We start from the raw sequence: 25,607 nt of genomic DNA, 5'->3' as shown, positions 1-25,607 counted from the left end.
AATTGAAGAATATCGATGTATTACATTCAGCTTATTAAAATCAGCGAAACTGAACATTTCTATTCGGCTCCTGTTTCTTGCAATTAATGCAAGCCATGTTTACTTTGGATAAAGATCCAAGTTAGTGGTAAACGAGATCCAATAAATCATAGTGATACAATTACCGAGACAGCTATGAATCGATTCGGAATGCAATTTTAATGAATGTCGGAGATGGACATTTTAAAACTGTCATCGGTAGCATTTGAATAATTTATATTTTAAAGGAAAAAGTTACTTCACTCGACTTCAGAAATCACCTAATTCAAGGAAGTGCATACAACATATTTTGGACATTCTGTAATTATTGTATACGAGATCAGTTTATTTTTATACAGGAAATTAGTTCATCAGAATGTAGTTTATCTTATACTGGGTTGTATTAATTTATTCAATAATACAAAAGATATTTATTCAATAATACACTGTCCATTCTGTTCCATTACTTATTGCCATTCTTTATACCTATCTTAATTTTATTAACACGACCCAGTAAATATGTTTGAGCTTTTTTTTGTGCAAGAAACTGGTTCATCCGAATTCATTGTATAAATATGTATGTTCCCTAAATGTAGTGGTTGATTCATTGATTGTGTGTTGCAATGAACTTTGGAGGTGGGAAGTCGGTTCACTAATAAGCGAAATAACTATGCGCGGCGTGTTTACGTTCACGGCATAGTTACCCAGCTTGATCAAGCTTTCATTATACCAGGCTGTTGGGCGAGTTCTTTCTGATCTCAAATTTCAATCTTAAGACAAATTAGTCAAATTAATCTGGGCGTCGGGAAATTTATACAGCCCATTTGAATTTGTATTCTGCTACGTTACCTCGTATGATATCATGATTGTACTTTATTATTACGTCACACGCTGTTTAAAACACCCGAGAAATCCTTTCTGAACTTTTTCTGAAAATTTTCAATGTTTTAGGGGACATTTAGAATTGTTTGATCTTCAGTTACCGAATTTTATATATTTTTTATAGCACCATGCTAATTGTCTGTACATTATACTTTATTAGGAAAATGGTAAATATTTGTTCTTTAAATTTATAGTGGAAGTTAATTATATTGAAACACCCCGCTTAAAACTAGATACAGAACCTAGTGATTTACACATTTGTCGTATTTCACGAATATTTTAGCGACAGGAACAATGAGACTGCCCGTAGACTGTAGACGTTGTCTCTTGTTTTACGCGTGAACGGTAGACAAAAAGGAATTCACGTTTCTACAGTCTGCGAACAGTCTACAGAACTACGTAGACTGTTTGAGGGAATCTACAGCTCTTGTATGCGGAGAATATCCGCAATGTTCCAAAGTACAAACAGGGAGTAGGATTAAACATAATGAGCCGTATGAGATTGTTTTTTAAACAAATTAAGCGAATATGAATATCTTTGGAAAAGACACAGACATTTCATGATCGTTAATAATCAGTTCTAATATTATCTAATTCTGGTAATCAAACATTTGTGTACCTATAATGTAAAAATTTCAAAAATAGCTATTGTCCATGTAGATTCCATCCATGTGATTTTTCCATAAATCTGAAAGACATATGCAGAATTTCCAGTCGTCCAAATTAATCTACTGCATAATAGTATGGATCTAAGAATTCAGTGGTATTTTGGTGCAACCCTTGAACTTTAAAAATGTCAGAATGAAGCTTGCACTGAAAAATATTAATACGTTCCAGCCGGATGACGCATATACGAGTATTTACATTATTCACACTCCTGTCTTAAAATAAACTGATATAGCGTTAGAAATGGTTCAGTGGGTTCTTTAATTAATCCTTATTTTTTACTTATTATTATAGAAACTGTTTATTAAATATTTTCCGAAATAATTAAAACTACAGCTTCACCTTTCGAATTACGAAAAATGTCTTACCATTAGACATTGTCATAATAGCTACAGACTAATTATATCTCTCGATGCAGTCTCGAATGGTACTGTTTCAACCTAATGCAGGCAGAAAATGAGGGATTTAGTGGAAGGCTTATCTTCGGCACAGCATTCCCCATGTCTATGTATACGCGAAACGACGTAACGCTGACAGCTTTGAATAGTCACAATTTGCATGGTAGAACAAAGTAAGAATTACATTGGAATTCAAACTTACAATCTTCTTATTTCATTGAATATTACTTTTCGAATGTGAGCCGTAATTTTTACTTCATTCAAAGAGAAACTATTTATGCAAAGTAGCAACTCTGCGTCAGTCGCAACAATTAGAAACTGGGCAAAAGCTTCTTACTTTCTTCAACCCTCGCACGGTGCCCGGGTCTGAGGTTTAAAATTTCTTACAATTCTTGTTATTTTCAATTTGATCGATTCCGATGAAACTCTGTACATGTATACATATTTAAAAAAATTATTCACACATTACCTAGTAAACGAATCCTTCTAACAGCTGAAAAAACTCGAAAAAGTCGAAGAGTGTCGTCGAAGTGTTAAACGTTACGAAAGCGACGAAAATTGACTAGTTACCGGTAGGAAAAAAAAGATGGATTTTTCTAAATTCGATTCTCGGACAACTGTTCGCCGGCTCTTTGAACCCCGCGAAAAACTTTTCCCCGGATGATTGCTGGTTCGCGGGGCTCGCGTGGATCGTCATCGCGGTGGAAACGAAAGTTTACGACCGGGGGAAAAAGTTCGGTTGCGCGTAATGGGTTTCCAAGGTAAGACAGATAGTAATAAGCCCTTGAACCTGCGGGCGCTGCTCGTGCCTCAAGATCGATGTTGTAAGAAAGAACACCGCGGGCCCAGCGTTATGATTGTTAAGGTTTTATTCAGCCGTTATTGCATCGGTCGTTAGCGCCGGACCCTCTATTTCATCTTCTCCTCGCGGTGTTACGATATTTTCGAGATCCTTTTTCTTTTGCGGACGAACGCATCGGGACCGCAGCTGATCCCCCACAGTGGTCTCGCGAGGAAGCTTTTCCGGGAGCCGTTTACTTTCCTTTGGAAAACCTTCCGGGGGGGTTATCAATAATTTATGAGCCGGCTCCTTGCAATGCGATCGCCGAAAACTCTGCGGGAAGAGTCGGCGAAATGAAGCGACTTCTTCCGCCCCATTCCGGCGGAGGAAAGAGATACCTTTGCTGTTTCCCGACTTTTCATTCGCCACCGTAATTCCCCCGCCCTCCTCCCACCGTTAGCAACGTTTGATCCGAGTTACTGAATTTCCGACTGAAGTCCCTTTAATCGGGGATCGACCAAGGGGAAACCATGATGTGGACATTTGCGTTATGAAATAAGTTCTTGTGTCGTACTCACCCCCAACAGGGGATCGTTCCACTGGGAAAATCAAATCTAGCGTAACAATTGTTCACATTTCAAATCAGAATAACTCTTAAAAATAGGACCAAACGAATTGACTATTTTTTTAGAAAATTTTTGTACATAAAATTGCAATCGGTGAGAATTACATGGAAAATGGCACTTTTTAAAACTTTCATTTGAAGACTTAAAACTTTGTAGGTCGACGTAGTTTGAAATAATTTTCTATAACTATACTTATTTGAATATTAATATTTCTTCTGAATTTCTTAGACGTTTCCTTCGCGTTTCTTGAATAAATGTGCTGAGCCATTTTCCGGTTAATACCCGCGCCAATCATTTGTCCAGGAATCATCAATCACGTGTACGATTTTGATCGAACACACGTTGCCAGTGGTAATACATTTTCAAACATCCCGGAACAGATTACATACTCCACTTTTGCTTGATTAATGTTTGATTCCGATGACCCCTTGTGGTTCTCTGATCGTTCGACCACGGTCTATGAGTTTGCTTTAAGCTATTGGAAAGCAACAACGTTTGACCACCGGGACCATTTGCATGAATATCGTTAGAAAGTTTACACTATGCAACCGAATGGTAGAGGATTTTATTGGTACGTGGCTGAATTGTTTAGAGAATGCGCAGCGAATGCTCTCGACTCTTGAGGCAATTAAGATATCACGATACGAGGCTATCCGACTCACATGAGTCCCGGTATGAGCACGACAGTTGTTAGATGCATTAGATAAATGATAGAGTTTTCTTAACGTATGATACTTTCACTGAGACGTTTGATCAAGATCATTTTACCAAATAAACGACTGCGTTCCTTTTAGTCATATTTAAGCAGTTAATTGCTGGAGCATACCTGCACTTGATAAACATTCTTGGCGTAACTCACCCATTTCCAATTTCACAATTTTATGAATATTCCTTTATGTCAATCGTAGATAGTGCAAATAAACAATTTAATGATTTCGGCGCCACAGGTTCGATCAAATGTTACTCGCTAAGCAATTTTGCAATTTAAATTGTTCTCGACGTTTCGATCCAAATGTGGATCATTTTCCAGAGAAATTTTGCGTCTGTAAAATACTGTAAACTATGGTAATTGTTTAAGGATGTTCTGGAGGTACAATGGGAGACAAAAGTACAAGAAATTCGAAATCCATCAATATATTGGCAATGATAGCCATTCACGAGTATATTTTGCATTAAACTTTTGCGAATACTGTACCCTCTGTAGCTATATTCAGGGGTCTAGTCGCGTTTCCATGCTAGTGAGAGATAACACGATAAATTTGACGTTTTGTAACAGTTTATAATTTTTTTGCTCTGTAACTGTTTAGTGAATCCTAATAAATTTCGAACATAATTAATTACATAATTTTTACTACATATTAAAAAAACTGGAGTTTCTAGTTGCGTTTTTTCAAGGTGTAAATAGGGTTTGAAGTGGAATTTTATGAATTCTCCATAAGAAGACGTGTTAAAACGTGCAAACTTTAAGTTGTTATAATTCTTAAACGGTGCAGTGAATCGAACCCAAACTTTGGTAATTGCATTAATTTAGTAAGAATTATATCTCGTCAAATTTTCAAAAATTTTGTTGCGTTTTTATATACCTCCAGAACATCCTTAACAAAACCGGGTAATACCAATAAAACTTTGACATACTTGCTATGTGTAAACGAATTGTATAAATTCAATGATGGAACTTTTGAGAAAACTAATTACCACCATGCCGGTACACGTTAAACTGAAACCGTGTGGCCGTTAAGGAAGAACCAAACGTAAGAACAAAGGAACGACGTATATCGAACGATAGCCAATCAGAACACAGAGATCGATGAGTTCTCAAATCAATATTTGGCGGCAATTATGAATCATCCACCATAGCCACTTCACATGTGCTTATTAATAATATAATTGACATTCAAAATATTTGAACCAAAAATTACGTACAATTACTCTTCAATGTGAGAACACTAGGTGTTTAATTCATGGGTGAAAAACAAATAATGCAACTTATGTGGATTGGAAACATTTTATGTTTTGAAAAGATACAGTAAATATTCGATCTAAGAAAAACGAGTACCCCTTCCACTACGGGCTGTGTACGAAAAAATTGCTCGAGAAAAATATGTCTATAATTTCACGAATTGTAAAAGAGAATAATCTGGAATTCGTTATTTTGACGATGCTCACTACAACAACAAAAAGTACCACATGTTCCTTACGGAGATGTGTGGATTTGTGACGTAAGGAGTGCGTGGGATGACGTAATAATTTTCCGTGAAAGAAACGTTTATCGTGCAGGAAATAAAAGCATTTCAATAGGATTGCACGATCACCGACAATACCGAGAAATTCCTGGCACGAATGGCGGGGCACGAAACGAACGGTAGCCGTCTTTGGAACACAAATTGCTCGATTTCGTCGGCCTCACCTTTGACAAATCTTCCTCGTATCGTTGATTTAAGAAGGCGTTCTGTTGGGCTCGCCAGAAGAGGCGGCTTCCCTCTCAGCTGATTCGATCTCGTTTCTGGTTTCTCCTTTTAATCCGTCTTTTTTCATCGGCTCGCTTCTCTCCTCCTTTTCGTTCGCGGTCCACGGCATAACAGCGCTCTGCTGTTACTCGCCTGCTTCTACAGCTTGCGCTCTCCTCGTGGCTCGTATAACCGACTTATAAACAGATTCAGATGCACGGAGAATACCTCGGTGAATTTAAATTAGCGTCACGATGGCGATCGCGATCTTTGGCCGAGCAATTATGTAATATTCGAGAACACTTAGAACTTATTCGTTGTTCGTTGCTTCTTTTCTTCCTGTCTGCGAACATGCAGAATTTCAAATTTGAGTAAGATAATTTCTTGTATATTTCTCATTTCTTGAATCGAGTTTTGCAGTAGGTAGCAGTGTGCATAATTTTAGTATAATAATAAAATCACATCGATATTGCATTAACTCCACTTGAGTATCCAGTTGATCATTTTTCAATTTTTGCAAGAATGACAGTGGACGAAATGATCGAAGTACATAGTTGGAATAATAAGAACGCTCCAAATTGCAGGAATACTTCAGCCAGTCCCACTGAGGAAAATACTTCAATGTACACACAGAGGATTCGGAATAGTATGAATACTTTCACTAGCTGCAGTGACTGGAATAGTTGAAATAGTTCTGCCGAGCAAGACAATCAAAGTGATTCATGAAGACCCGTCGAAGAAAATAGAAGTACATATTTGGAATAGTTCCCCTGATTAAAATTCTTGAGATAAAATCTTTTTAGAACTCTTGCTAGTTATTGGCCAAGTCTTCATCTTGGTCTACTTCTGAATAGTCAACCGAGGGAAGAAGTTACCCCCTCTCTGCCAGTACCGGATTAGTCACTAGGGTTGGGCGAGTACCCCAAAATGTTTATTGTTTGGAAACCCGTACGCGTTATAGATTTTCGGGTTCCCGAAATTCCGAGGTACCCGCCCACCACTAGTAATCACGTGACAATGTGACGCACGCACGACAGAGGGGGAACGCGTCACGTGACTGGGCCACGGTGGAAGCGTGGGAGAAGGTAGAGTGAGAGACAAGTCGTAATCTGGCGACTCCGCATCAAACACGCATAATGACACAAGTAATGGAACGACAAATTCATCAGAAATTGGTAAAGCTTGCAGTTTATTTTCAACTTGTTAAGCCGTTGAACAGCGACACGAATTTCTCGTTAATTCTATAATTTTCGTTGCTCAATTATCAATTTGCGGTTGGGAGAACGAGCAGTGCGCGAGCGTACGTCCGGAAAATTAATGACAGGACAATTACCGGTTAGTGTGAAAAGGCTTTAACTTCAGTCTCTCTTCGGATAGTCTGACCATGTGAAACTTTACCGCCACGTGCCACTGCATTAATATCCACAGGACGCTGGCGTTCCAGTCATTCATTTCATGTCTGCGTTAGCGCCATCGTGTGTCGTTAGCTCATTTCAAGCTAAAGTTCTCCTCCGCTTCGATTTAGAAAAGATATGGCATTCGAATTACTCGATTGGAAATTAAGCTATTTGCAATTAAAATCATTTCAGTGATGTTGTTTTTATGAGATCGCGATTATGCGATCGGCGTAATTTTATTTAATCGTTTCGGGATACACGTCCTTAGGTAGGAGAAAGTTGTGATATTTACATAATGAGATTCGTTACCAATAATCGCTATTTTTTAAGCGAGAAAAAATAGTATTCACGAGCTACTGCCGTTCACATTCCATTATACTTGTAAATGATGTTTTTACTGACGCGGTGAAATTATTTATTTTTTGCGATTTTTTAAATATTGTATTTAAAAAGTTGTTGAACTTCTCCTACTCTGTAACCGTTGATAGATGCACAAGTCATACCATTTAGGGCTATGAACTCTCATGACAGCGCCCGCTCTAGTGGTTACGTCGCCCCGGACAAAAAGACAAATTGCCGCCCCTTAAGAATATATATATATTTTTTACACATCAATATTTTTCTCATGCTTGCAGCCAAAATGGCACCCCTAGATTTTGGCGCCCCGAACAAATCTCCGGATTGCCCGCCCCTAGAGCGGGCCCTGCTCATTCGCCCGTGTAGAAACCTCTTCTCGTAATAAATAACAGCGATATGAATTTATTTCGGGTTTTTATGGATCCGGAGTAGCATGCACAATCGCGTTATCGGTTGTCGCGTTTCTATCCGCGGGTAATACAGAATTTGAATGCTCGCGTTCCCGCCGGTCGTAAATCTGCCGCCGGGTCGTCGCGAAAAAATCGGCGGAATGTGATCTTCGGCCGGCGGAGTACTTCCAGGGTCGTTATCAGGCCGAGTGCACCTGGTATCCTTGTTCCTGGCCGCGGATTCCCAGGAGACCTCCATCCGATGTTTACGAGGGATCGCGGTTGTCGTAAGTAGGCACTTCGGGTTCCCTCTTTGCTCTCTTCCTTTCCGCTCCGGCTGGCTCGCCGTAAGTAGGCATCGGTAAGGTTCTCATGGTAGCCGGAACAGATCCTCTCGAGATCCTTTCCAGAGGCTTAAGGTCGGTCGCGTACTACACGTTCGTTTAGCCTCGGTCTGGCCTGGTCTGGTTTCGTCTGGCCTGGCTTTGCTACTCGGCCTCTTCTCGGTCTGACTTCGCTGGACATGGCTTGGTTTGGTTTCGCCTCCTCGAAATGTCAGAGTTCATCAACATTCGCGTCGAAGCGTCAGCCGCTACACCCTCTCTTTTCTCTTATTCTCTCTCTTCGTCGCAATTTTACGAGGCGACGTCTTTACTAGCGGTTTGTCCCCGCGGCCACGCAGTCGGTGGTCCTTTCCCGTCGCACCTGCTGGGCGATCCGTCGATCGCGATGATTGCTACGATCACCGTTTAGAGTGTGTTTGCCGGTGATGGATGTAGGTGGTACCCGCTCGAAGCGAACACCACCATTGAATCGAGTAATTAGCCGGGCAGCGCGCGAACGCTTTCTGAAAAACGTCCGGTGATGGACGATTTATTAGGTTGACGGGCGTGAAACGGTGCTCCGCCTGCGGAAATTTAGCTGGGGTTCTGTATAATACGGGTAACGCTTGTTGGTCGAGAGAGGTGGGGTGAAAGGATTGGTTCGGAGCAACGTAGCACAAAAAGCGAAGTGTTGTTTTTAATCCCAGTCTACCAATTCCCCTAACTACCATTTCCCCTGTCTACCAAATCTCATATCTACCAATTCCCCTAACTACCAATTCCTCTATCTACAAATTCCCCTCTTTACTGTTTTGTGGCTCATCTAAGTACTCGTTTTTGTCATAAGCGCATAAAATCTGCAGTCTACTAATAGTACTCGTTGAAAAATAATTTCCATACTAATCCGATGCCGGGAAACGAGATTAAGTGTATCAGTAGAAGCGGTTTGAAAATTAGAGCGTGAAGGTATATCATCCATTAAATGATTCCCATTGATTCAGTGGATACTTTCATCTTTTGATGCATCCTCGATCGAAGAAGTTGCAAAAGTAACATTGCACTAGTTTCCTAGAATCAAACTTTCTATTCCTTGTCTCTTCTGTTATTCTGACTAAAGAAAGCGGAATGTGGAGAGATTAATCAACAATCTCGATCGCAATTTCCACTGAACAAACTTCAATAAACATTCTAGTTAGAATTCTCAAGAGTGCAAAGAACTTAATACCATATTTAGTGGATACTTTGTTTTTCGACTATTTCCAACTAAATTATCACTGCAAGGGAGTAAGGCTCTACGTGCACGAACTTTCTCCAAGGTTGCTTGTAAATACGGGAATTTGCATAAATATCCTCAGCTTAGTAATGAGTAATTTACTAGCATTTAATGCGACTCCGTTCAGTACATGCTTTCAAGTAGCAATGTTAGCCGCGCTATATTTACACACAGATAATTTCCATATACCGAGCTTAGTGATTTCAAGAGTAAACACCGTCGCCGAGTGTTTGGCTGGGTGAGATTTAACACGTTCGCTATCAGCGATGTACCTGCGCGGCGACCATAATCTTGCATTTAACGCGACGAAAGTCAAATTAATTTTACGCACATTGTTGTTTAACGGCATACCTAGATTACGGATCTTCATGCTTTTATGACGCCAGCAAATTTGTTAAACGCGAGCAAACTGGCCGAGATTAACAAGATTGCTACCGACGCGCGACGTTGTGTTAGTGCGACGACCACAATCTTGCATTCTGCCTGATGAAAGTCATATTAACTCCATGCACATCATTATACAACGTCGTACCTATTGCAATTATGGTAATTCTAAAGCATCTTTTAGTGGACAAAATTAATGTTGTTCTTATTCTCAACATTTATTCAACCATGATGACATGATATCCAGAAGATTAATGATTTGCTACATTTTTAAAAATACTTTACGAACAGAATTTGCATTTTATAATATATCGTGGATGCTTCTCAACGCTGCAACAAGCAACTGAGAATGTCGGGTGTGTTTAGCTTGTATCGGAACTTTGGTAGATATCTACATGTGAACCTTGCTTGAATTTTGGGACTCTGAATTAAGACGCCATTCGCTGTAAGGTGTAAATAACGTCCAATGCAACACGAAGGTACACGCGATACCAGGCTGCAATACGAAGGGCGAAAATTAAACCGGGCATCCCATTGCATTACAGGGTGTCCCAAAAATACTTTCCTGAAAGAGATGATTCCTTGGGTCATATGAAGCAACTTTTTCCTATACGGAAATGTTCTCCGCGGCTTTGTTGAGGAGTTATTAACGAATAACACGGACCAATCAGAGTTGAGCCAGGAGCCGCGCTCCGATTGGTCCACGATTTTCTTTAATAACTCTTCACCCGCGGAGAACATTTTCGCGAAGGAAAAAGTTACTTGAAATGATCTTGAGAATCGCGTCATTCAAGGAAGTAGGGTAAAGTGTGCACAAATATGAATCACATTTTGTTGGTCATTTTTTTGATTATTATAGAATGCTCTTTTTCGACCAAAAAATTACCAGTTGTAGATGCATTTTCTTCTTATAAGATTCTGGGATCAAGTTTGTTAAAAAATTAATACGGCTTGGGAAAAATATTTTTTTTTGTGGTGTGTCAGTTGCAGGTTCCAGCGAAAGGGGTTTATAATATGGTACAGCTTGAGTCCCTAATATGACACCTAATGCCATTTTCGGCACCCACACCAAGAATGTCAATAGCTGTACCCATATTAGGGAACCTTTGGTAGTGCCATATTGGAAACTCCACGTAAACTGATAATATTGGGTTGGCGAATAAGTTCGTAAAAAACCGAACGAACTTATATTTGCCAACCCAATACTAGCTACTGACAAAGAGAAAATGAATTTCAACCCAAACCAACACTTGGCAAACATTAATATAAATAAACTGAAACTACAGATACATATGTTCTAACATTTCAAAAATCACTTACCTCCCTCGAAAAAGATACTATCGAAAATCTAACCACAAAAATATTCAACACGTGTAGACACAGTTGGCGGAGGATCGATACTAAACTCTATACATAGAATGATGCGAACGCAATGCACACTGTTGAGTAAACTTGGAAAACTATTGTTTCAGGATTTTCTCACTAGAGTGCGACTTCTCCTTTACAAGACATAAGGTAGTGCCATACTAGGGGACAATACCATATTTGGGCACTTTACCCTACATTTCTGTATAACGCGTATCTACAAAAAGCATTTTTCAAATGTTCAATGCGGGCCGATATAAAACAGTTGCATCAAGTGAAACGTAATTTGATTTTATTCCTGCAGCTAATATCTTTGAGCGTCGATTTCCGCAGGGCATGCGAAACGAAGAGAACGCGAGGTCCGTTAGATGTAAAATTGCAACCCTTCCGGGCGGCGTTTGAAATTTCGGTGCGCCCTTTGTGGGATACGTGGTGATGCGTGCCGTTCGGCAATCCCTTTCCCATAGGATCGTTCGTTACTCGTTTGGCGAACGTGTTCGGCGGGAAAAGGGCGAGAGAGGAGAAAGAAAGAGGGCAAAGAATTCTACGCCGTGGTCACGAAACGATTACAGGTTCGCCCGCCAACTTCGAACTTCGATGCGAACGACCTCTCTCCGTCCCAGGCCCGGCCACGGCTTTCCTTTTTCTGCCCCCGTATCTCGCCAACCCCCCCCACCCTTTCTCTCGCTCTTTCTCCCGCTTTTTTTCCCTCCCCCTATCCCTCTCTTCCTCCCTTTTATTTTGTCGTTGCACGGGTTACGTACACACGCAACCACGCACACGTCACGCTCATCCTTCGGGCATTCGCGAAACCAGTTCACGTGCCGCGATCTTCGACGTGATCGCCGCGAAGCGTGATCTTGATCTTTCCACGCGGTCATAATAAATTTGGTCCACCTACCCGTCGTCCGTCCCTTCGACGGGATCGTCTGACGGATTTATTAACACGCCAGGTGATCTACCCCAAAAGTTTCTACAAAATCAGGCAATTGGCTCAGTGAAACCGAAAGTAGGGAGTTCGAGAATTGATTACAACACTTTTGCACTCTAACAATCATAAATTCGGATACACTGCCCGAAATTAGTATGAAGCCACCTGATTTTTTGGCGAAATGTTATAATTATGTCATAGTAATGAGAAGCTGATGCTCGATAGCATTTTAGGATTAATAAAAGAAACCATTTACACGATTACATTCCTAGATATGTTATTTATTTACAGAAAAACGTAAAGTTATATAGTTTAAAAAAAAAAAACGAACTGCGACATTTCCATAAAGCCACACTTTTTTAAGTAGATAACATCAAGATTATCGAAAATTTCTTCCATATTTACAAATTGATACTTACAAGGGAAGTATCCCAATTGTCCGACTTCGATTTTGATAATTTTTTGTGAGATGATGGTATATGGATTCCTAATTAAAGATGTAAACAATTATATCTTAATTGAGCTGTAGTTTTCGAAGTTCCATTAGCCGTGTAAGCAGGTTCCGTGAAAGTTCAATTGTTTATATCTTTGGAACTATTGAGTAACTACACCTAATTTTTTGCATACATAATTAGGGATCCATATAGCATGATTTCACAAAAAATTATCAAGATCGACGTCAGACACTCGGGGTTCTTCCCTTGTTGGTATAATTGCCATTTCTTCGAATAATCATTGATGAAATCAAAGTACGAAGAGTTTCTGCTTCGATGGATGCCCACGCTTCGTTCACCGCAATCCATAACTCAGAAACAGAGTTGTACTGTTTACAATTGCCATATACTTTTCTTGCAAGTATTCCCCGAAGATTCTCGATTGGGTTTAAATCTGGCGAACAAGCTGGCCATGTCAAAATCCTCATATTTTTGTTGTCTAACCACTCCTTTGTCTTGATGCATGAATTGAGACGTTATCATGCTGAAAAATGAAACTGTCAGTCTGAATTTCTTCTGTAAATGATATTTTTTCTATAAATAAATAATATATCTATGAATGTAATCGTGTAAATGGTATCTTCTATTAATTGTAAAATGCTATCGTGCATCAGCTTCTCATTACTATGACATAATTAGAAGATTTCACCAAACAATCAGGTGGTTTTATGGTAATTTCGGGCACTGTATACAGAGTGCCGGGCAAATTGATACATCTAATTAATAGATGAAACTTTCAATTACAACTTCATTATAATTTTCCTTTCTAGAACAGTTTATTCAAAATATTCATTTTATTCTTTGTCATCATAAGCCATAACAAGTATCACTTTTTAACCAAGAATTCATTCATTTTCTATTTACCCACAAAATGTGATACACGCTCGATGAACATTATTTATACAGAATGTAATATCGTATCAAATTTCCGTACAGCTAAATTGTTACACTTTGACCGGGAATTGTATGTATATTTTATTATCCGTTCGTCCGGTAGAATAATGATTTTATCTTGCACACGAGAGGTAGATAAATACTGGATGCACACTACGTATAAACTGAAAACAGCAAACTTTTATCAATATCGAATACAAATATACCGTGGTAGTTCAATTGTTTCAATTGTTAATGTGGATGTCTATGCAAAATAAAAATGTTATAAAGTTATAATAATTTCTAATAAGTTATCTCTTCAGCTCGTGTACAAAGTACTAAAATGAAACACGCTGAAAGTGCAAAACGATGTAACCGGAGACGATAAAAGTGTAGTAAATTGTGCTCAATTTATATCGTTTTACGCAAGTTGTTTATTAAACTAATCGGATAAGATGAAATGGAAAGTAATTGGTACCTCTCGAGTCGTTACTGCAATCGCTTATTACTCGTTCGTCGAAGCATTAATGATAACAAGAAGCATTGGATTGGTTTAGGTGTACAATTATTAAACTTCCTGTTATTTTCTGCCTACGTAATTGCCAAGAATCGACGATTATGCTACCGACCACTTTCGCGTCTACAACTAATTTTGCCCTCCGATCGATGAGGAATATTGTAAATTCAAGACGTAGGAGTTAATACCAGTTTACCGACGACGTGTTGACATTTCCGGCGTTATCTATGATTTTTATAAATTGACAAACATTGATTCTAATGAGCTTAGATTACCTATGATTGATCTCGTTGACACAGTGTCGGCCAAGATTGACACCGATGAATTCCGACCGATTTGTAACTTCCCTGAGGTTTTCCATTGCCCTTTGCTTTAGCAATATGACAAACTGCGAATCAATGTACGATAAAAATTAAATTAAAAAATTATTATGCATCTCTTTGGTATCATTTCCTACGTCTAGTAAAATTATACGACGATAATTATAATCATTCTAACGTTGGTGGAGTTGTTTTGTAGGTGGTAGAGATCATATGAATTAAATTTAAAATGGAAGCATATTTTTTATTGCGTCCCGATATATCAGGTCGGAAAGAAAGTTCTTGAGGTTTTTGTTATTTTGACTTTATAATAAAAACCGCAAGAACTTTCTTTCTGACCTAATATTTTACAAGAAAGCGTTAGCCTACTTACATTAAAAAAAAAAATCATTTATTTAAGACATATGAGAGTATTCATTTACGACGAGTATTTTATTATGAATAAGTGAATGTACCGAACACAAGTAACACCGTGAAATTCTACGTCGAGAGTGTTTACCATAAAAATCCTCCGACTATCGATCCTCCCTGAATCTCCCCAAAGTACAGAAATAGATCCGACGACCCTAAACATCAGCTCTCATAAATCCGGTGGATTGCTTAACATCTCGCAGAGCTCCGGCAACAGATTCATAAAAAGGTTTCCTCGAGAGCAAGGTGGATTAGGAAATCCGTGGAATATCGAGTATCACGGTCGGCGAAACTTGGAAGGGCGTCTCGAAGAGTTCCGGGCGGAAACGGGCCGTTGGATTTCGTAATAGATTTTCATCGTGTGAAGACGCAGCCTCGGTATGCGAGAGGCCCTCGTACCCCGATCTTTTCCTTTTTTTTTTCGTTGTGAAACTGGTTTTTTCACTTTTACATCCGCGGTGGCAGCGGGCCCGGGTGGCACGGGAAGCGGACCGTGTAAATACGTGTAAATAATTTATCGACAGAACGGCACGCCACGCCGCCATCGTCGTGATATATCTCATTCACGGCCGTCGTGTAATTAATGTCCCCTTGCCAGTTCGCATTACATTCGCACGTATCGCGATACGTCGCTTGTTCGATGAAAAATATCACTCTGTAAATATTATATGATAAAACACTTTGCCCCCAGGAATCGGATTTTTTCGAATCGCGCCGATGTTCGGTCGGGTTCGATTGGAATTTCACGCAGCCGAGCTATGTCCGTTTTACGATTAGATCATGGGATTCGCTCGGGTGAGATGTTGCGTTTGAAATATGTGCGAATTTTCACGGTACCATAATTTGTTCGACCCGATGCCACGTGAATGGCATACCGATATGTACTCATGTTTGTAGCGCCGCAGTTTCGTTATGCCAGGCATGGAAATCAGCTCTTCCCAAGTTTCATGTGAAATCAAAATTTTAAGGACGACGGAGTAAAAACATTGGAAAAATTTAAGACCATATTTTGGTACGTTCATTTAAAATAAAAATACTTTGAGCAAGAAACAGGAGTCGAATGAACATTGATTTCTTGAACAATTCTAAGAGCCTGAAAGTAATGCATTAATATTCATAAATTCTCTTAGTTCGTGTACTGCTGCAAATGGCACCTACTTGAAAATTTTGATCTTCTGAATTTTTCAAAAAATACGATGGAGTAAAAACAGACTATATTATGTTGGACACGTTGAAATTATTAAGAGAATAAATACATTAATTTATAATAAAAATACTTGGAGCAAGAAACAAGAGTCGAATGAACATTGATTTCTTGAACAATTCTAAGAGCCTGAAACTAATGAAATAATATTCATAAATTCTTTTAGTTCGTCTACTGCTGCAAATTGCACCTGCTGTAACTAATTGAAAATATTGGTCTTCTGAAATTTTCTAAAAGTATGGATGGAGTATAAACATCGGAAAAATTTAAGACCATATTATTTGGGACACATTGAAATTATTAAGAGAATAAATACATTCATTTGAAATAAAATACTTTGAGCAAGAAACAGGAGTCGAATAAAAATTGATTTCTTCCTTGAACAATTCTAAGAGGCTGAAAGTAATGCATTAATATTCATAAATTCTCTTAGTTCGTGTACTGCTGCAAATGGCACCTACTTGAAAATTTTGATCTTCTGAATTTTTCAAAAAATACGGTGGAGTAAAAACAGACTATACATATTATTTTGGACACGTTGAAATTATTAAGAGAATAAATACATTAATTTATAATAAAAATACTTGGAGCAAGAAACAGTAGTCGAATAAAAATTGATTTCTTCCTTGAACAATCCTAAGAGGCTGAAAGTAATGCATTAATATTCATAAATTCTCTTAGTTCGTGTACTGCTGCAAATGGCACCTAATTGAAAATTTTGATCTTCTGAATTTTTCAAAAAATACGGTGGAGTAAAAACAGACTATACATATTATTTGGGACACATTGAAATTATTAAGAGAATAAATACATTCATTTGAAATAAAATACTTTGAGCAAGAAACAGGAGTCGAATAAAAATTGATTTCTTCCTTGAACAATTCTAAGAGGCTGAAAGTAATGCATTAATATTAATAAATTCTCTTAGTACCTGTACTGCTGCAAATGGCACCTAATTGAAAATTTTGATCTTCTGAATTTTTCAAAAAATACGGTGGAGTAAAAACAGACTATACATATTATTTTGGACACATTGAAATTATTAAGAGAATAAATACATTCATTTGAAATAAAATACTTTGAGCAAGAAACAGGAGTCGAATAAAAATTGATTTCTTCCTTGAACAATTCTAAGAGGCTGAAAGTAATGCATTAATATTCATAAATTCTCTTAGTTCGTGTACTGCTGCAAATGGCATCTAATTGAAAATTTTGATCTTCTGAATTTTTCAAAAAATACGGTGGAGTAAAAACAGACTATACATATTATTTTGGACACATTGAAATTATTAAGAGAATAAATACATTAATTTATAATAAAAATACTTGGAGCAAGAAACAGTAGTCGAATAAAAATTGATTTCTTCCTTGAACAATTCTAAGAGGCTGAAAGTAATGCATTAATATTCATAAATTCTCTTAGTTCCTGTACTGCTGCAAATGGCACCTAATTGAAAATTTTGATCTTCTGAATTTTTCAAAAAATACGATGGAGTAAAAACAGACTATGTATACATATTATTTTGGACACATTGAAATTATTAAGAGAATAAATACATTAATTTATAATAAAAATACTTGGAGCAAGAAACAGGAGTCGAATAAAAATTGATTTCTTCCTTGAACAATTTTAAGAGGCTGAAACTAAAACGACTTTTTCAAGTTGCACCTCTTACAATATAGAAATTAAATTTCTGCTAGTGTACATTGAAGACAGGAACTCACCTTTTGGTTCCGAGCGCATTGTGAGAGTCGGGAACAAGACAGCAAGCTAGATGACAAGGGTCTAGGTACTTAGCCGTTCGTCAGAACGCGTACCCTCACTCATGCATCTCATTTCGTAGCCAAAGTCACGTACTACACCAACCAGCCTACGCATATATCTTTATAACTACGTATTCATCCTCCGAATCTTCACGCACTGATTCCACGCGTGGACAGCACGCTGGAAAAAATTCGCTTTCGCTGCAACGAGAGTCGTACGAACTTCAACTTGTTTCGCATTCGTTGGTCATTAAGAAATGAGAGTAATGATTAGTGTGTCAGTGCAGACGAAGATTTAAAAGTTGAAAGTCACCGTGACTGTGCACTCTCTGCGCCGCGGAAAATTGCATCGCCCGAGGAACGGTTCGAAATTTATCTCTGACAATCAGTTAATGAATTTTCAACGTCGAATCAAATGTTTGCTGAACATCTGCAACTTTTATTCGAGCCTTTTCAGTAAGATAAATTGGAACATCCTTACGATGTTCCATCGAGCGTTAATTACTTATGAAAACTTGTCTGATGGGACGAAGACGTAAGATTTTTGAATTTTGAAATTGTCTTTCGAGAGGGTGATGTTTAAACTAGAAAGTAGTATAAACTAGAAACAAATATACAACATTAAACTGTATATTCTTCTTATTGCGATGCTTATGAAGACATTGAAAAATTTTTATAAAAATTGCTTTCATTTCGCAATGTTGAATTACATTAATGCCATTTTAAATAATGTTTCAACTGTGTTAAAAACGTTCGAATTAAAACCTGTAGTAACTAAAAATTGTACTGACTGAAATATTTCAGACAAATCCTCCTTTCTAAAATCGGTTGCTGCACAGTATTTCACCGTCGCCCTTTTCTAAAATACCTTTTGTAATCCGGCTCTCCCCCATGGCTTGCGAAGCCCCAGCGCAACTTATTTAAGAGAAAATAGGACCTGTGTGAAACAGCGGAGCCATTTTAGGTCATAGAGCCGACGAGGACGCTTACCCGGTGTCGTTGGATAGGTCATAAGTTCCGTTGACATGTCGCGCGGAGGGATGGACAGGGAGCAGGCAATTAATTACAAGCTCGCTTAATTAAAGAGTGTCTTCGCGTTTCAGACACGAGAGAGAGAGCTCCACTTTCGGAACCGTGCCGCTGCTGCGAGTGCTCTCCGTTTCTCGTGTGTCATGGACGCAATTTTGCTCCACTCGACTGGCCTTTCCACGGTTCCCCAGAGAGAAAGACAAAGAAAGAGAGAGAGTACGCGTGTGTGTGTATGTGCGAGACTACTCCATCAACGTTATTTTTAAACTAGCTTCATTATCTGACCCATCAGTATCATATTTCCCCCGACGACAGAAAGGATCCATCGATCCTCCCCTAAATCGTCGTTACCTCGCTGATCTTCTATTTTTCATTGACAAGATTTCGTTGTGCCTACTACGAGATAATTAGTAACATAGAACCAATGTAAAATAACATTTTTTTTTTACTAAAGCTTACAAGGGAAGGACCCCAAGTGTCCGACTCCGATTTTGATCATATTTTCTGAGACGATGGTATATGGATCCCTAATGATGTCTGCAAAATATTAGGTGTAGTTACTCAATAGTTTCAAAGATATAAACAATTGAGCTTGAGCTGCAAATCATGGTATATCAACAAGGTATGAAAGTTGTATTATAGAATTGTTTATATCTTTAAAACCATTGAGTAGCTGAACCTAATATTTTGCAGACATCATTATGGATCCATATACCATCGTCTCGCAAAAAATTATCAAAGTCGAAGTCGGACACTTGGGGTCCTCCCTTGTTACTGTCAGAGAATTTGTCCACTTAACAATTACGATAATAAAACTTGAATTGATAGCGACCTTGTACGATTGCATGTATTTCGATTCTCAGTCGTTCGTACTCTGCTGCGTTAGTATAGCGGTGGCTAGCTTTTGGAGCGGAGTTTGTTTGTCGATTCGACGGAGACTCTCTAATCATATTTACAAAAATAACCGGGCGAGAAGACGCCCGAGCGTCGTCACAGGCTGCTGCGTTATTGGAGCGGCCGTTAAAAGCGACGTAGGATTAATTTGTGGGAGAGCAACGCGAAGTGTCTGAAAGCGCTGTCTCGGTAACTATGTCACGAGCGGTGAGTTTCGATATGCCTCGGTTTACTTTCGTCTCGGTCGAACCGCGCCGGCTAGGCTCTACGATCCGGATAAATGTTGTTTTCAGTTTTTCCATCGAAAGCTGGTTGGCGCGAGAGCAACGAGCCAACGATGAATTAGCGCGGTCCGGCGTGTTCGCAAAAATCCGCTGGCTGGAGTGTATCGGCGGATCGGTTGCCGATCGCGGGAGTGTTTTCCTCGAGAGCCTCGTTCGATAAAACTCGCGAAATGGCAATGACAACGCCGACACGTTGCCGCGGTGGCAGCGAGAATCTGCCCGAGGAGATCACGAACGAGGACGAGCTGGGGAACACCGGTAATTTCGAGCCTCTGAGCGACTCCTGCGGTGAGAGCGACATGGAGGGTCTCGATCTCTCTCTGTTCGAGCCTCAGGTCGACGCCGGGTCCTGGTGCGACTCCCGGATTCACGCCGGCACTCTTCATATCCTGGTCCATTACTGCGGTAAGCTCTGATATTTTTCACCGAGCCGAGGAGGCTGGCTTCCCCGAAACCCTTCCTTCCCGCGCAGATTAAGAATCACGGTGATTGCGACCCTCCCTACCATCCGCAAGCTTTTAACGATGAGTTCTTACGCGCGGGTCCCAGAGAAATCCGATCCCCTGATTGCGCAGAGAAACGGTGGCGCGAAGTGTCTCCACTTTTAATAGTTGCCTCGCGAATCGTATCGAGTTGCTGCAATCATACGTTGTCGTTCTTGAATCTTTCAATTACGCAGACTGTATGTATTTACTAGAGACCACGGTTTTGGACGTGTATTGAGGATACACGTATTCACGTGTTCACGTGTACTAATATTATATCCGTAGTTTAATCCGTGTACTTCTTTATACACGGATACACGGGTACTGAAGTAAACGGGTACACGGCTACACGGATAATATACGGGTATTCGTTATTTTCAATACACGTATAGCAAAAAGGAACCGTCTTTTGCCGGAAAATGTAAAAATTTTGGTTTTTCTTCATCAAAATAAACAGTTAATTGATTAAAGTTTATTAACAGAAATTATGATGTTTGTTAATTTTCGAAACCTCTCATGTTAACTCTTATATATTTCAATGTACTATCCGTGTACTTGAATACACGGGCACACGTGTATCAAAATACACGGATAATACACGTGTACCCGTATATGTTCATTTTCACAGTTATACGTGTATTATCCGTATATTTTGCTACACGTGTATCCGTGTATTGAACAGTATCCGGACTTCTGCACGGATACATTAATTACACGTGCACACGTGTATTTTCAATACACGTGAAATGGGTATCTCTAGTATTTACTAACTCTGCTTTTCGCAAGTTGTATTGCTCGAAAGACCTTGAATGACCTTGGAAGACTGTAGTGTTACGAGGTCAGTGAATTCGTCTCGGAGTTTTTAGTTTACAATTATTGAAATTCTAAAGACGTTTCCATGGGAATTGATTGAATACATTTTTTTATTCCAGTATATATTATAATAAAAGTCGCAGAAATATATAAATAAATTTAATTTTGTTATTTTTATAATATGTACAAGATACATCGGTCACTTTTTTGATGGTCGGTAGGTTTAGTGTCAACTGAAAATATAGTTTCGTATAAAAACAGCAGTGGTCACCCCGAAGACCATAAGATGTCTTCCCCGACACAGAGTAAGTTCAATTGGAAATTATTGTTTTTATCAGACGTTTTCCGATCGAATAAAAATGATATTTTCAAGTGATGCCGAGTTGAAAAAAGTCGAGTATTGTGCGTCGCGTGGCCAGCCGGAGCAGCAGAGCACCGTGAACCGCTTCGAGGCTGGAACAGAGCCGTTCAGGTGTCACGCGTGGTTAACACGTGTCAGGTTCCGGTGTAACAAAGACGATTAAAGCGATATCCTGGCGCCGGGACGGTGGATGATCGCTGAACCGTGAGCGTGCATCGTGCTCACCTGCGAAACGCAGCATCTGCGTCCTCCTCTCGGTGCACTTGCGCCATTATGGTCGGACCGGGGCCGCGGGGCCAATTGTCATTAACATACAATGCCGCCCGTGGCCGATACGCTCTCGCAGACGAATATCCTCGACTGTGATTTACCGGCGCGAATTAATCTCCCGCGTTAAATGAAAAGCCGAAGTTTCGCGTGGGTGCTCACCCTATCGCGAAAGAACCACTCTCCGGCTCCCGGGATCTCCGCGCTCCGGCCAAACGCATCTCGAAGATGCCTCGCTTCAGATAGAGAGATCAGATGATCCTCGGAATTTTCTTCGCGGTCACGCAACCATTGTAGCCTTGGTCTTTTTCTTCGTCGGTTAGATTGAATGATATTCCCGTGGGTCCCGGTGATCCCGCGCACTCGATGGGAGATCGATCCACGGGATCGACTCGATACGCGCGAATGACGTGTCCACGATTTTTTAGACAATTCATTCTCGCCACTATATGGCGTGAAATTATAAAAATTTTTGATAATTAGACTGCGGATTTTACGCATTCATGGCAAGGATGAGTAGGTGCAAAATTCTTTACGAATTCTTTATGATTTTCAGCTTGTTACAATGATTAACAATGAAATGCCTATTTGGCTCCAGTCTCTTGCGTTGGCGCAGACAATTTTCTATTTTGCATAATTATAGGTACTACAGATTTTGATTAGATTTTTCATTTTCATATAAACTCAATCTTTCCGATGAAAGAACTTCAGTTTCGTCAGGTTTTTAGTATAATCCCAGCACAAAAGATAAAAAATCAATTCTTTTTATTACTTTGTGGATGTATCTTTGTACCAACAAATTAAAAAATTTCTACAGCTAATAGTTCTCCAGAAAAAAATGATTGAAACCGTTTTGGTCCAGTGTCGCCAGATGCGGGAGGGAGCACGAATTGAGGGGAAAGAAGCTATCCTCTCACGTGACTAGGGATTGCAATCCCGCGTCATTAGTCCAGTCAACGAAAAGTTGTAGAGGGAAATGGAAGGAACACAATTTTTAATTTTGGGTCTTTGTTTGGACTAGTTAGGAGGTATACATACTAAAAGTCCCCACTCCTAGGAGGTGAGCGGGGTGCAGGCGGCACGTAGAAGATCCCCTTTTTCGGTTTTCCGCTTATATCTCAGAAACTATGCGTCCTAGCGATAAGACCATTGCATACAAAATTAAAGCTGACAAAATGTGCCACAGGATTGATTGGATTCAGTTTTTCGCTATCTCGCATAGTATCCGAGATATCCGCGCTCAAAGTTCACTTCACAAATAAGGCAAAAATTTCTTTTTCAGAATTAGTGAACTTTGAGCGGGGATATCTCGGAAACTATGCAAGATAGCGAAAAACTGAATCGAATCAATCCTGTGGCACATTTTGTCAGCTTTAATTTTCTATGCAATGGTCTTATCGCTAGGACGCATAGTTTCCGAGATATAAGCGGAAAACCGAAAAAGGGGATCTTCTACGTGCCCCCTGCACCTCGCTCACCTCCTAGGAGTGGGGACTTTTAGTATGTTTACCTCCTAACTATTCCAAACAAAGTCCCAAAGTCGAAACTTGTGTTCCTTCCATTTCCCTCTACGACTTTTCGTTGACTGGACTAATGACGCGGGATTGCAATCCCTACACGTGACCAGGTCGTCACGGTAGAGTGGGGGAATAGCGCCGTAGAAGGGGAAGGTAGAACAGGGACATGAGTCTTGATCTGGTGATACTGTTTCGGTTACATCACAAGTCGCTCATAAAAAAAGGGTGAACGGTTCCGTACGAAACATTCATCCGTGTCCCACAACAAGATAATTCCCTCGCATCAGCCAGTCGTAATTCACGCGTTTATTCGTATCACTACCGCATACCGAGCCGGGCCAGAGGAAACAGATGCTCGCAGGAGCTCGAGCTTGCAAATGCTCGCTCTCGGTTGCAAGTCAAGGGAACAGAAAAAGAAGAGGGGGTCCAAGTGATCGATTCACGGCGGAGACCAATTAAATCGTATATTCAGCGGGGATGTAATGCCGGGAGAAACGTTGCTCGCAGATATAATCTCCCCGGTCGCAATAAATCGATGTAGGTAAATGAGTCGCGTTCTTTCCGCCGCGCGGGCTCGTCCTCCTTTCTCGTTTCCATTGGACTCTGGCGAGAGGATTCGCCATTACGGCCTCGACTCGCGTCAAAGGTAACGGCCGATGGAAAAATCAGGGTAGCCCAGCCGAGACTGATTTTCACGTCTCGCCGCAAACTTGGGCATGATACGCGGCTGGTAATTGACCTGCTGCTCAAGCCAATTACTTCTCGCTCGATGCACGAGAGCATTCTATTAGGCGAAAGCATCTGCGGTTTTCGGTGCTTTACCGGACGAAAAAGTCGATTTTCTCTTGCGCAAATCGATAATGGGACTCTTGAGAAAATACTAGAATATATAAGAGTATATAGTAAAGTATACTAGAATATACAAGAATATATGTATAGTAAAATATACTAGAATATACAAGAATCTAGTAAAATATACTATTAGGTTGTTGCATATGAAATGTCCGATTTTAGAATGCGACTCTTATAAATCGTTTCGATCAAGAAATGCTGTTACAGTTGTATAGGTTTATTATATGTACATAGAAAACTTAGAGGTACAAAGCTAATCCTTAACACTAAACGTACCACTACTGGTCAAATGACCGGTTCTAGATTTTTTTATTTCACATTTAATGAGATCATAAAGATGCTTTCATAAGAAGTGCTTTAATAAACATCTTTATTAGAGCACATATTATAATAAGCACCGCGTAAAGTCGAAATAAATTAATTCTTTTATAGCTTATTAAATCTTTTATAGCTCGGTACGTTTAGTGTTAATATCCTATGTTCAATTTTAATTTAGATGTATAAATTTACTTTTAAATATATAAAGTTTATATACTTCAACGTCAACCAACGCGACTGCCGTGTATTCCTTTTACATGTCTGGAAAAATAACTTTTATGTGATTTTTAACTTGCTAGTCGTTGATGGTAAATTAAAGAACTACAAAATCAAGATAACAGTCTTGTGAATGAAGAACGTGAATGACCATAATATCTTATTTTTACCGTAATACAATCAAGAAACTTGAAATTTGTGGATAGAATACATTGGGCACAAAATTACGTTTGTTTAAAGCCATTGCTAAAAATCGGACATTTCATATGCAAAAACCTAATAGAATATACAAGAATACAGTAAAATATGCTAGAATTTACCAGGATATTCTCGAAGCGTTAAATCAAAATCGGAGTAAATGAGACGCCATTTTTTCGCTACCGAACGGCAGACACATGGGAGACGCATTTTTCATAAAATTCTTACTGAAATTTTATGTCCAAACGGTTTTTATACAAAATGCCAGCAACAAATGGAATGTCCAAATCAATTCCTAACGTTAAGGAAACTTTCTTGTCTGTGAGTTAGCGACACTGCGAGATTTCTGAAAGTGTAAATCGAGGATACGTCCTCTATAAGAGACATTTCATACTGGGCATGCCTAGCAGTGTTAGAAGGTGAAAACTTCTCTCGTACGTGCTTGGTTAACACCTTAACCCCTTCACGCGGAAGCCAATGTTTCATGCAGGCTGGTTTGACTACCGCAGAATGGTGTCAAATTTGATAATGAAGCGGACATATGTGTAGAAAG

General features: G+C 39.5%; 1 protein-coding gene across 1 annotated transcript in view; it reads left to right on the top strand.

The window, feature by feature from the left end:
* The window catches only part of LOC143209981 (uncharacterized), a 154,505-nt gene that overhangs the window by 10,888 nt on the left and 118,010 nt on the right, over positions 1-25,607 (top strand). Inside the window, exon 2 of the mRNA XM_076426369.1 lies at positions 20,037-20,432. Within this exon, the coding sequence (XP_076282484.1) occupies positions 20,198-20,432 (235 nt within the window). The 5' untranslated portion in view covers positions 20,037-20,197. The remainder of the gene's footprint in view (positions 1-20,036; positions 20,433-25,607) is intronic.

The sequence above is a fragment of the Lasioglossum baleicum genome, chromosome 1 (assembly GCF_051020765.1).
Source record: "Lasioglossum baleicum chromosome 1, iyLasBale1, whole genome shotgun sequence".
Classification (NCBI taxonomy): domain Eukaryota; kingdom Metazoa; phylum Arthropoda; class Insecta; order Hymenoptera; family Halictidae; genus Lasioglossum; species Lasioglossum baleicum.
The sequence above is the reverse complement of the archived record's forward strand: the minus strand, read 5'-3'. Positions and strand labels throughout refer to the sequence as shown.